Source organism: Schistocerca gregaria, chromosome 3, assembly GCF_023897955.1.
Source record: "Schistocerca gregaria isolate iqSchGreg1 chromosome 3, iqSchGreg1.2, whole genome shotgun sequence".
Classification (NCBI taxonomy): Eukaryota; Metazoa; Arthropoda; class Insecta; order Orthoptera; family Acrididae; genus Schistocerca; species Schistocerca gregaria.
The window spans coordinates 522442497-522455453 of NC_064922.1; the positions used below are offsets into that span (position 1 = coordinate 522442497).

The 12957-nt window shown below is 42.3% G+C and overlaps 1 protein-coding gene across 2 annotated transcripts in view; it reads right to left on the bottom strand.

Moving 5' to 3' along the window:
* Window positions 1-12757, bottom strand: part of LOC126356349 (cuticle protein 16.5-like) — a 39958-nt gene extending 27201 nt beyond the window's left edge. Inside the window, exons 1-2 of one of the 2 annotated variants that reach the window (XM_050007333.1) lie at window positions 12719-12757; window positions 11167-11484 (exon numbers count right to left, since the gene is read on the bottom strand). In XM_050007333.1, the coding sequence (XP_049863290.1) occupies window positions 11239-11484; window positions 12719-12730 (258 nt within the window). In that variant the 5' untranslated portion in view covers window positions 12731-12757 and the 3' untranslated portion in view covers window positions 11167-11238. Of the gene's footprint in view, window positions 1-11166; window positions 11485-12718 lie in introns of those variants that run through there. The other variant, XM_050007335.1, reaches the window with a different exon arrangement.
* Window positions 12758-12957: the final 200 nt, after the last annotated feature.

The window sequence follows — 12957 nt, forward strand, 5'->3', positions numbered from 1 at the left end:
CCCTGCCCCCAAAATCCCCCAATCTCAAAGGAGTATACAATTAACCACTCTCACTCCTAAATCTTTGATTTGACAAGCAGGTACATTCTACGAACCAATTTCTTTTCTGTTTGTGTTGTGGTTTAATACGTCAACCACATAGTTCAAGACTTGACTTCTGACAATCGCTCTGGTGATGAGACAGGTCTTCTAATTCCAATATAAAGGTGAGTGTATCAGTTGTAGAGTTACTCACAAGCATTTATGTCCAAGAGGGATGGCGGTCATAGTAGATCGCGGGTAACGAGATGTAAAGTTTCTAATAACTGTGACGGCATTCAAACAGAATGGTAGCAATATAAGATAGTTTTCCAGCTCACATATTAGGAGGAAATCATTACTGGCGATTTGAGACAAGTTTTCATGTAGTGTTTAGTCACCTGAAACATGAATATTGCGGCAGCCAAAACTGCGATCGTAGTTGAAACTGGCGCAGTTCGTTAAATACATGGACTGTAGAATTCCGACACCGCGGCACCGCTTTGTATAATTCGCTGACTGAGGTGAAGGCTGGCTTAATAATTATATTTCTTTTGGACGATGCTGATATTTTCCACACCGTACTCTTCGAAATATGCACGTCACTGGGCAGGGCGCGTGACCGTGCGGTTCTAGGCACTTCAGTCCGGAACCGCGTGACTGCTACGGTCGCAGGTTCGAGTCCTGCTTCGGGCATCGATGTGTGTGATGTCCTCAAGTTTGTTAGGTTTAAGTAGTTCTAAGTTCTAGGGGACTGATGACCTGAGATGTTGAGTCCTATAGTGCTCAGAGCCTCTTTTTTTTTTTTTTTTTTTTTTTTTTTTTTTTTTTTTTTTTTTTTTGCACGTCACTGGAAAGCTGAAAGTTATTTGCTGCTAAAATACTCTCCCTAGTCATTCTATTTTATTTCCATTACATTCTCTTGTGTCAACAGTTATTTGTCGAGAACACTTCGGCCACCTCTTTGTGGTTGTAACGACCACCTATTTTGGTAAGTTTCCATCCAAGCTTAAAAAAGTGGCGCGTGCTGCGGAAGTTGCACACCACGTACTTACGTGTATCAGTTGTACACCTGGCGGTGTAGTATTAGCAGTTTGTAGATATTCTGCATCATGTGGTTGTTTGCAAGGATTACCGAAGTCTACATCTACATACACAGTACGTTGTGTAACGGAGGGTACCCTGTACCACTCCTAGTCGTTTCCTTTGCTCTTCCACTCGCACACAGAGAGAGGGAAAAACGACTCTCTATATGGCACCGGATGAGTCTAATTTCACGTATCTTATCTTCGTGGTTCCTAAGCGGAGTGAATATTGGCAGCAGTAGGATCGTTCTGCGGTCAGCTTCAAATGCTGATTCTATAAACTTTCTCAGTATTGAAACTTTCGGGCAGATGAAAACTGTGTGCCGCACCGAGACTCGAACTCGGGACCTTTGCCTTTCGCGGGCAAGTGCTTTACCATCTGAGCTACCCAAGCACGACTCAGACTCCGTCCTCACAGCTTTACTTCCTCCAGTACCTCGTTTCCTACCTTCCAAAGTTCACAGAAGCTCTCCTGCACAGTATGTATAAATTACGCGTTGGTTTTTCCTACTCATCTGCATTAACGTTTAATTTTCTACTTTATGAGCCAGCTGTGATTCATCACACCAACCAGAAATTGTGCATATTTTTTGCCTTTTCAGCTGTAAATGTACCAGCTATGCTCCAACATTGTCTGTGTTTGTAAAAGATCCGCAGGTTGAAGATAAATTTTCGTTTAAATCGTTTAATGACCTCAAATAATATGGTAATTGTCTGAGCATCGGAAAGTAAATACGTCTGTACATTAATAAAGTATAAACAGCCTCTTGTGAAGAGCAGGCTATGGGTTACGTTTACAAGCACGAGTACTTTATCTGAATTTTAACCATCAGATTTATGGCCCAAAATGAAAACTTGTCTTATGAAGAAAAATAATAATCTGTTGTAGCCAGTATAATTACTTTTTCGCCGTTTACCTGTGATGAATTAACTTCCGTGATGATGACGAATTTGTGTGGCAGGGACAATAATGTCAGACAAATGTAGGCAAGGGTAATTCTTGAGGATTTTACCACCAGAAAACCGTGACTGGTTGTAGCGATTAAATGCGTGACAGCTGCTGAAATGTGGCCAGAGGTTACTGGAAGAGTGTCACAAAGAATCGTTGGAAACAGATTACTGGATGAAGTTTGCCATGCGTTGTTTACCGGTGACACTATATCTCACATTAGTGTGGTGTACAGGCAGCGTCAAGTGGGACATTGAGTGACATTCTATGGTGTTCTGCGATCAGCTAAGCGACTGTTTGTGCAGTGAGATCGACTTCAGCATGTTCTTAGACGGGCCTGATGGAAGATAACAGGAACCAGTTATTCTCGAAAGCCATTGTTCTCCAACTCTAAGAATAATATGTGGAGAGCTATTGAAAATCATAACAGGTCTGCATTGGTAATTATTGGGTAGAGCTGTTGTCATACCCTTCCTGGGAGACATACCAAATGGTGTACTTTGGCAGGATGACACTGATACATTTTCATGCACAGCGTTCAACCAGCGACTTTCTCAAACTGACACAGCTTGTGTTTCAAGCATGACAAGAAATTCTTCAAGCTGCATTCCTAGGTCATTATCGTTCATGCCACGACTACTTGAAGAATGCATTCGTGGCAGTAGGGACCACACTTCATACTGATATGACGGACATCAGTTCCAAAATGAATGAAAGTTTAATCATTTAATGCTAGTCATGTACATCTCCACAAAATCTGGTAAATATTTTACTGGTGTTTCATAGTGTAACAACTTCTATTTACCTCAGTGAGCAATGAATGCAAGAACAAGTTTCATTTTATGTGATAGCTGTATAGAGACATTTTTATTTTCCTGACAAGGGGTTTTCATGCCAGAATAAGTTCTAGAATTCGGTCCAAAAGAAAGACGAGTGATGCAACTTTTCCTGTAGGTCACAGTCGCAGAACAGAAACGATCTCCCTCGTTTCGATAAGTGTGATGAACCACTTAACAACTAGCTCATTGACAGCATTACTTCTCCAGTACATTGCAGACAGGTGCGTTCTGTAGCTGGAGCAGCCTCGGACGTTTCTCTTATCTTCTTGGCGCTCAGCAGGCAGCTGCTGGAGAGTCTGTAAGGTAAGCGGCGTGGATGTGACTAATTGACGCCAGCTGTCCCTGTCACTCAACACGTTGGGGTCGTCGACTGCTCAGAGTAACAAGTGGATAAATGCTCCTGTCGGAGCATAAAAAGGGCAAAGAAGTTCGTGTTTAAAAGAATGACTGAAAAGTGGATATCAGTTTCTTCCTCAGTGCTTTTCAAAATTTTTTCAACAATTATGGTATGCGAACGTATTCGCCCTCTTTTATACTGACAGAGTACGTGACAGAGGCAGAGGGAAGGGGGTGGAATGGTAGTAAATACTGTAAAATAGTTGGCAGTGGTTGTATTATAGAAAGAGCAAAGGACACAACGCAGTCTGAGGGAAAGAGGGTGACGGTGGCAGTCGAACAGAGCTGACAGTGAAAGAAGTGTGCTAAGAAAAGACTGAAGGAGACAGAGCCAGGAGTGATTCACAGATGGAAGGATAAAGTGGGTCGGAGCTAGTGATAATGAGTGAGAGAGTATATGTCAGTGACAGCGAGGAAGAACTAGTAGCAGTGTGAGGATACAGTAGCTATTCCAAGGAATGAATGAGATAGTAACAGTGACACAGCGACTCAAAGAGACAAAACAATGAGTTGTGGTAACTGACTGATAATAGGGAAGTGAGAATGGTTGGGTACGAACGACTTACAGCGATGAACTAGTAAGTGCGAGCAAGTTACAGTTATTGTAGTTTGTGGGAGTTAGAGGTAACTCGCATGTTAAAAAGGTCGCGAATGCGTTCGCAATACAAATTATCTGAGGAAATTTTTGGAGGTGCTAAGGAAAGTAGAATAAGGAAGTTGGTATCCTACTTTTCAGGCAGTTTTTTATTACACAGGAGCATATTCGTCTTTTTGAGCTCTGATAGGAGAATTTTACCTCTGGCTCCATACTTTTCTGTGTGAAGGTATTCCATTTGCTGTTCTGTTTTTAATAACGTTCTTGTAACCCGTCAGCTAACAGTTCGAATATCTCGGCATTACCGAGAACTTTATGGTACAATACCTATTTCTTTACTTCACCTGCCAGTCGTAAGTAGTACACGGAGTGTAAGCTCGTTTGACGAAACTCTCACTGCGGTGGTAGTGCATTATCAGTGAACTCAGTTACGTCCTCTGTTGACTTGACAGGAATATGGTGTTATTAAAGCACCGGCTGAAGCTGGCCGATGTGGCCGAGCGGTTCTAGGCGCTTCAGTCTGGAACCGGGCGACCGCTACGGCCGCGGGTTCGAATCCTGCCTTGGGCATGGATGTGTGTGACGTCCTTAGGTTAGTTAGGTTTAAGTAGTTCTAATTTCTAGGGGACTGACGATCTCAGATGTTAAGTCCCATAGTGCTCAGACCCATTTGAGCACCGGCTGAACGATCGAAAGAAGAAGTGAAGGGTACACATGTTACCGTCTTGAGTTGCTCAGACCCTGATCCTGCCTGCTGAACCACAGCTTGTAAAACATTTACCTGTCCGCGTAACTCCTCCTCTTTCTGCTGTTATTGAAATTTATCTCTGAAGATGCTTGTTCATAGTCCATCAGATTGAGAGCAATCTCACTCGTGGTTACAGAACGTGTGTCTGGCATTGTGCATAATTTACTACTGCTGTTTACGACAGCAAAAAGTAAAAATAGAGAATCTGTGCCTCCAATATGTAAATTATAATTATACACTGTTCCTTCTGGCGTATCGTCGCCCAAAGGCACTCAGAACAATCTTGTCCCACGTGCCTAACTCGCATACAAGTAATACAGGTGAATGACACAGCCTTGGTGCACGTCAACTCATGTTCAAACAGGTTACAAAATTTACAACGGAATTGTGTTTTGTTCAGTACGCTATGCCAGCATACGCAACGGACGCTCAGACACTGTAGGTGCGATCCGAAAGGAAGTCTTGAGTGACCTCCCAGCTGTCTCCTCTCCCCTGAAGTCTAGCAGTGTATTTACTCCAAGCGGCCACGGCCCTAGATGCCTACGGATGCTAAACGTCTCGTCCATGTCATAGAATGTCCTTCTGGCGTCCATCTTCCGGTGTCTGGACGGACAGGCGTATCTCTCTCTCTCGTCTTACGCTTCACGTCATGCACAAGGCGGAGTCAATGAGTTGTGTGACCTGTCTGTGTCTTTCATTCATCGTCTGGAGTCGGCTGGATTTCTTGTCTGACCGTGTACTGCTGCACACACCTTTGAATATCTGTAATGTGCAATTGGTAGCTTGTGAAACACCGATACAGCGTTTAGTACAGAGGAGATGTTGTTGTTGTGGTCTTCAGTCCTGAGACTGGTTTGATGCAGCTCTCCATGCTACTCTATTCTGTGCAAGCTTCTTCATCTTCCAGTACCTACTGCAACCTACATCCTTCTGAATCTGCTTACTGTATTAATCTCTTGGTCTCCCTCTACGATTTTTACCCTCCACGCTGCCCTCTAATACTAAATTGGTGATCCCTTGATGCCTCAGAACATGCCCTACCAACCGATCCCTTCTTCTGGTCAAGTTGTGCCACAAACTTCTCTTCACCCCAATCCTATTCAATACTTCCTCATCAGTTATGTGATCTACCCATCTACAGCATTCTTCTGTAGCACCACATTTCGAAAGTTTCTATTCTCTTCCTGTCCAAACTGTTTATCGTCCATGTTTCAGTTCCATACATGGCTACACTCCATACAAATACTTTCAGAAACGACTTCCTGACACTTAAATCTATACTCGATAGTAACAAATTTCTCCTCTTCAGAAACTCTTTCCTTGTCATTGCCAGTCTACATTTTATATCCTCTCTACTTCGACCATCATCAGGTAATTTTGCTCCCCAAATAGCAAAACTCCTTTACTACTTTAAGTGTCTCATTTCCTAATCTAATTCCCTCAGCATCACCCGACTTAATTCGACTACATTCCATTATCGTCGTTTTGCTTTTGTTGATGTTCATGTTATACCCTCTATTCAAGACACTATCCGTTACGTTCAACTGCTCTTCCAAGTCCTTTGCTGTCTCTGACAGAATTACAATGTCATCGGCGAACCTCAAAGTTTTTATTTCTTCTCCATGGATTTTAATACCTACTCCGAATTTTTCTTTTGTTTCCTTCACTGCTTGCTCAATATACAGATTGAATAACATCGGGGAGAGACTACAACCCTGTCTTACTGCCTTCCCAACCAATGCCTCCCTTTCATGTCCCTCGACTCTAATAACTGCCATCTGGTTTCTATACAAATTGTAAATAGCCTTTCGCTCCCTGTATTTTACCCCTGCCGCCTTCAGAATTTGAAAGAGAGTATTCCAGCCCACATTGTCAAAAGCTTTCTGTAAGTCTACAATTGCTAGAAAAGTACTTTTGCCCTTCCTTAATCTAGCTTCTAAGATAAGTCGTAGGGTCAGTATTGCCTCACGTGTTCCAACATTTCTACGGAATCCAAACTGATCTTCCCCGAGGTCGGCTTCTACTAGTTTTTCCATTCGTCTGTAAAGAATTCGCGTTAGTATTTTGCAGCTGTGACTTATTAAACTGATAGTTCGTTAATTTTCACATCTGTCAGCACCTGCTTTCTTTGGGATTGGAATTATTATATTCTTCTTGAAGTCTGAGGGTATTTCGCCTGTCTCATACATCTTGGTCAGCAGATGGTAGAGTTTTGTCAGGACTGGCTCTCCCGTCAGTAGTTCCAATGGAATGTTGTCTACTCCGGGGGCCTTCTTTCCACTCAGGTCTTTCAATGCTCCGTCAAACTCTTCACGCAGTATCGTATCTCCCATTTCATCTTCATCTATATCTTCTTCCATTTCATAATATTGTCCTCAAGTACATCGCCCTTGTATAGACCCTCTATATACTTCTTCCACCTTTCTGCTTTCGCTTCTATGCTTAGAACTGAGTTTTCATCAGAGCTCTTGATGTTCATACAAATGGTTCTCTTATCTCTAAAGGTCTCTTTAATTTTCCTGTAGTCAGTATCTGTCTTACCCCTAGTGAGGTAAGCCTCTACATCCATACATTTGTCCTCTAGCCATGCCTGCTTAGCCATGTTGCACTTCCTGTCGATCTCATTTTTGAGACGTCTTTATTCCTTTTTGCCTGCTTCATTTACTGCATTTTTATATTTTCTCCTTTCATCAATTAAATTCAATATTTCGTCTGTTACCCAAGGATTTCTACTAGCCCTCGTCTTTTTACCTACTTGATCCTCTGCAGCCTTCGCAACTTCATCCCTCAAAGCTACCCATCCTTCTTCTACTGTATTTCTTTCCCCCATTTCTGTCAATTGCTCCCTTATGCTCTCCCTGAAACTCAGTACAACCTCTGGTTCTTTTAGTTTATCCAGGTCCCATCTCCTTAAATTCCCACCCTTTCCCACTGAGGAGATATCGAGAATATTTGACTTGAATTCTTACGAAATAGTTTTATGACCTAAAATGAGGGAGTACTAATATAAAGTGAATTATCAATCGACAGTAGCTAGTAAAATGAGGTTTTCTCCGTTAATCTAGACTGAATTAACTAATTTTGTTGTTGTTGTTGATGATGATGAAGATGATCATGGACGTGAAACATGTGGCTTTGTTTATCTGCTATATTGTATTTTTTATATAATAGAAAATATGGTGTCGTTGATAGCGAGTATAAATTTTAAACACACAATGACGTAGACTTTCAGTATGTCAGCAGAGAAGTATGCTAATAATACTTTAGAGAAACCGAGTGCCTGGCCGGATAACTGCTGGTACAAATGAAACATGCATGGTGGGCAAAATTAAACTAGCTCAAAAAATATGTGCAATATTAACGCGGAATTGATCCTTGTTACTGAATAGGAGAGCTTACCACCACAGAGAATGCCGTAAACCGTGATTTCACTGCAGAAATTGCCTCCTGTCACGTGCCTGCACGCATCTCCTGCTTGCTCTGTCCAGCGTACTTCTATGTGCCATTATGTTCGAGTGAAATGAGTAGTCATATTTATTGTTCATCTGCAGCATTATGCATCGTAAAACCCACATCAGTACTTTCAAAAGCGAGTGTATGAAGATTTAGCGCGCGATGTCTGGTGCCTTAGATCTCTTCATTAGAAACAGACGCGAACATTTCGTTTCACTTAACGAAGACTAGAGAGTCAGAGACAATTAGCCGTTATAGCAACACTAACTCTTGAGTGCGAATAGGAATATCAGAAGTCATTTGTACTTCGACAAGAAAGATTTTTCAGATTACGTTAGACATCCATAGTTAAACATTTGATTCGTAACTTAAATGCAGATGGACAACCTTCAAGAGAGTAGTACAAAACGCCTCAGACCTGCATGTTGTCAACAATGTTGTGAGGAATGGAAAAGAATACTCGTAGAGCTGCCTCGGTAACTGGTTTGTGGCGTATTTTGTAACAACAGGCGTCATTGTTCGCGTTTCTACTAGCCGCTGTTATTCAATATCCCCGAAACCCATTTCTAAAAAGCAAACAAACCTGCAACCATCTAAGCTGCTCTTTTTTGTATACCCTCGATACCATTTTTTCCTCTCTTAGGAAGAATCCTTTCCATTGACGAATCGATGTACCCTGAAAATAATAAGTTTGCCTTTTAACTCACTTGCGACAGGAGCTTTTCGACCCTCTCACTTCAGTTTCACACATTTTATTACTCAATTATGTGATATGCTTTATTAATCTCTTAGTCAAAGCTCAATACATTAACTTTTGTTACGTGTACATCACTAAAATTCTGCACATTAAGCACTAGTTATGGAAGTTTCAGCTGTGCTGATACTTTGTCAAGCGATTAATCACTTGGTGGGCGTCAAATCTTCGACAAATTAAAAAAATATATCGTTTCCAGGATAAAACGTATAATACAGGGCTGACACCACAGTCATTCCGAACTAAGTGAGGTGTGCCAACGAAAAATGCCGCACCGCAACGCTAAATGCAATGTCGGGTTGCTGGGGTACTTCCGAGGAAGCCCGAATAAATGGTTCAAATGGCTCTGAGCACTATGGGACTTAACAGCTGTGGTCATCAGTCCCCTAGAACTTAGAACTACTTAAACCTAACTAACCTAAGGACATCACACACATCCATGCCCGAGGCAGGATTCGAACCTGCGACCGTAGCAGTCGCACGGTTCCGGACTGCGCGCCTAGAACCGCGAGACCACCGCGGCCGACGAAGCCCGAATAAAGAGCCAAGTGACAGCCCAGACCTTGAACCGCAGGAAGCCCGCATACACTGCACGCGTGAAATCTCGCATTCTGTGGCTGCCCCTGTTTCAGATTATCAAGCACAATAAGTCTCTCAGAAAACGTCCATATAATTCAGAGTAGGTGCTCAAACAGTCCTCCCTTCATCTGCAAAAATTTAGCGACTCGATGGTTCGTGCTTGTGTGAATTGTTCGCACTATAGCTGCTCCACAGTTACAAGAGCAGCACGGAAGCGCTCAATCAGTCCTTCCACATTCATCGACAGAGCAGAATAAGAGTAACTGCAGTTACCTGTGAAGCGGGTGCTATACGTACTGGCTGCAACATAATGATCGTAAATAAATGCAGTGAACATGAGAGGGCAAGTCTGACTCATGGAACTAATCGTCAGAACCAATGGCAGAGGACGTAATGGGAGCTGACTTCGCATGTAGTTGACGATATAGTTTGAAAGAGTATCTTAGCCGATTTGAATAAGTGATTTCGCATGGTAGCAATAGAACTACATAGCACGAAAGAAGCAAAGGACAGCGTTGCATTTTTCTTACTTTGGTGGAGTGGTAGAGAAGGAGCGGAAGGAATGCAACTGAAGAAACGGGAGTCAATTGTGACAATGGGTCTTGAAGTATGGAGAAGTTTAGTGCATGGAAGACAATGGGGCAAACGTCCGAAGGCAAAATGTATCTGTAAATACGGAAAAAATAAAAAATATAGTAATACTGCCTCCTCATTTCTGTGTTGATATTAAATAATTGCACATGCTTTGTATGAGACTTTCTGCAGTTGATGTATAGGGATTAAGGCGCCAGATACAGCTTAAAATAAGAAAATGAAAAATACATCTAGATTTGGAATCCAGCACTGTAATTAGTTTATTACTAAGCAAAAGACTTCGTATTGTTTAGTGATAGTCGAATTCGTATCACTTGAAACTGCTTTCGGTGATTTAGGTTAAATCATAGGAGAGATACATCTGTATGGCCAGAGGCAATTAGAAATGCCCCTCTACCGAATACGAGTTCTGTGTCTTACCACTCCACACCTCACTTGGTATCAAACCATCTGCAACGTTGAATTTAAACGAATACCTAATCAGCACTTTTACCGTACTATACAATACTGAGGACTAAGATAATGTAGATCAAATCCTTCCACATGGTAAATAGTATACACTGTATCAGGTCTCGACGAACAGTGAAGTAATACCTGTGAAATGTATGAGTATCTGATACACGATGCGGATGTGGTTTTGCATGTCTGCAGTTTCGGTACTTAGAGTCAAAAAATCTGTATCTATGTTGTACTCTGTCCTTCAGGTTTGTTTTAGGTAACTAATTTTGTGAAGAACGATTTTCCGCCTCAAAAGGACGTTTTCCTCCTTCGGTAACACTTTCTAATGCATAGGTAAATGCCTGAGAGCGATTTGATTTTTTTTAAGTTCAAAGTTTCTTGCGACGTCCAAATTGCACCTTAAATATAATATAGTTTTCAAGTATTTCTTTGTATCCTGCTGTGGTGTGACGATTTTTCCAGATATGCAGACATGCAGTGTCAATAATATTGATAAAATATTATTCTTGTTTTTCAAATGATTATCATCCATGCGACTGTAAGGTGACAGATTAGTCAGCGATTCAGCTTCAGAGTTTAACCTTTGAAAGTGATAGCTCACAACTTATTGTTGAAACTTCACTACAGAGTGGTATTCTTCCCTGAAACCCAGAACCATGTTTTTCAGGAGATTTTGTGAAAAAGAAAACAAAACAAGTCAGGTTTGTTTGGTTATGTACTTCTTATTATTTATTTACAAATGGCAGTACGCCTGCAGTAATCCTGTCGATCAGTGGATCTTGAGGATCGGTGCCGCAGCTGCGTAGGGCAGAGGAGCGGCGATGGCGGGGGCGGCGACAGCCAGAGGGGCGGCGCGCAGAGCGGGTGCCACGGCCAAGGCGGGGGCGGCAGCAATAGCGGGGGCGGCGTAGGCTACGGGGGCGGCGATGGCGGGGGCGGCGACGGCCGCTGGCGCCACGGCCACGCCTCCCAGGTAGCCGGCCGACACGGCGGCGAACAGCAGGGGCAGGATCACCTGTAAGCACACAGCACGCGTCTCACATCGTTGTGTTCCAAAATTGTTGTACAGTTGGCCTTGTGAAAAACATTTCCTGGAAATTAAGAAAATTGTGCAATACCAGAAGGCCTATGGTTATGTTTAAACAGCGTCGATTCTGTTATTAGAGTAATTTCATAATTCCAGGAAAATTACTTGCGAAGAACCTATTCACTATGTGTGGCCGTGATACATAAAGGAATAATTTTGCTACCTCTGGAGTTCAAGGAGGAACGCAAACGCAATTAAATAAATTGCCTGAGTGTTTCGAGACATTTGTCACAATGTCTTTATTTTTCACATTGGAGGAAAATGCTTGTAAACACCGTAACATAATAACAGACACAAAATTAAGAGAACTGTTGCGAGATCTAGTGAATTTGAAGAAAGAAATGTTAGGCAATATCAGATTGCTAGTACTCTTTCTGTTTATTTTTTCGTATCATCAGCAAGACTTATTACAAAATGAGAAATGAGTCAGCTGAGCGTTTCCTTCAAGATTAATTTCTATGCTATCTGGTAATCTGTTAATGTAAAGATGGTAAGTGAAAATTTTTCTGGATGAAGAAGATTTATGTTCATTCAAGGTTTTGTCAGTATGTGACCACGTCGTCATGGATTTTTATCAATCATCGTTTCCGCCTTTGTTGCAACGGTGACCGAAGCGTCAAGTTATAAAACTGCACAGCGTCTCAATCACGTACTCGGGAAAGTTCGACTGTATATAAGAACGGTCGCTAAACAGGACGTTCGCAAAAAAAGTATGTTCCTGAAGCGGAAAAAAGAAAGCGCCATTAAAAGAAAAAACTGTTCTATCTCGATACTTCCTGGCAGATTAAAACTGTGTGCCCGATCGAGATTCGAGTTCGAGTCTCGGTCGGGCACACAGTTTTAAGCTGCCAGGAAGTTTCATATTAGCGCACACTTCGCTGCAGAGTGAAAACCTCATTCTGTTCTATCTCATTTCTCAATTTTACAGTACTCCAAGGGCCGTTATGACGCAAATAAGATGCAAGTAATCAAACTTATACAATGTATTTTACAATGGGGGACCAAAATATTTAACGAACATTTCACTGATTGGTAATAATAGGAGTTGTCGGCATTATGTTTATTAGTATTGAGATTCGCGTGTACGCCTTCGACTATCTCTAATATGAAAGAGAAATAAAGTTAATGAAGCCTACAGGAGACGAAGCTGCTTGCGACTCACCAGCTTGTACATGTTGCGTGTGTTGTGTCGGCGGTGCAGACTGTGCTGACCAGAGGAAGGCCTGGGTTTATATACCTGCAGAGCCACGCCCGGCGACCCTCTGTGCGGCCTTGCCTCCTCCAGCGGACCCTGGAGAGTCCGGTCCAGCGGCTCTCCAATTGTTTTGAGAGCTGCCGTAGAGAGCATCTCACTTGTTAATCACATTAAAAGGCAGTGTCGGGCAGGGATTTCACGAACAG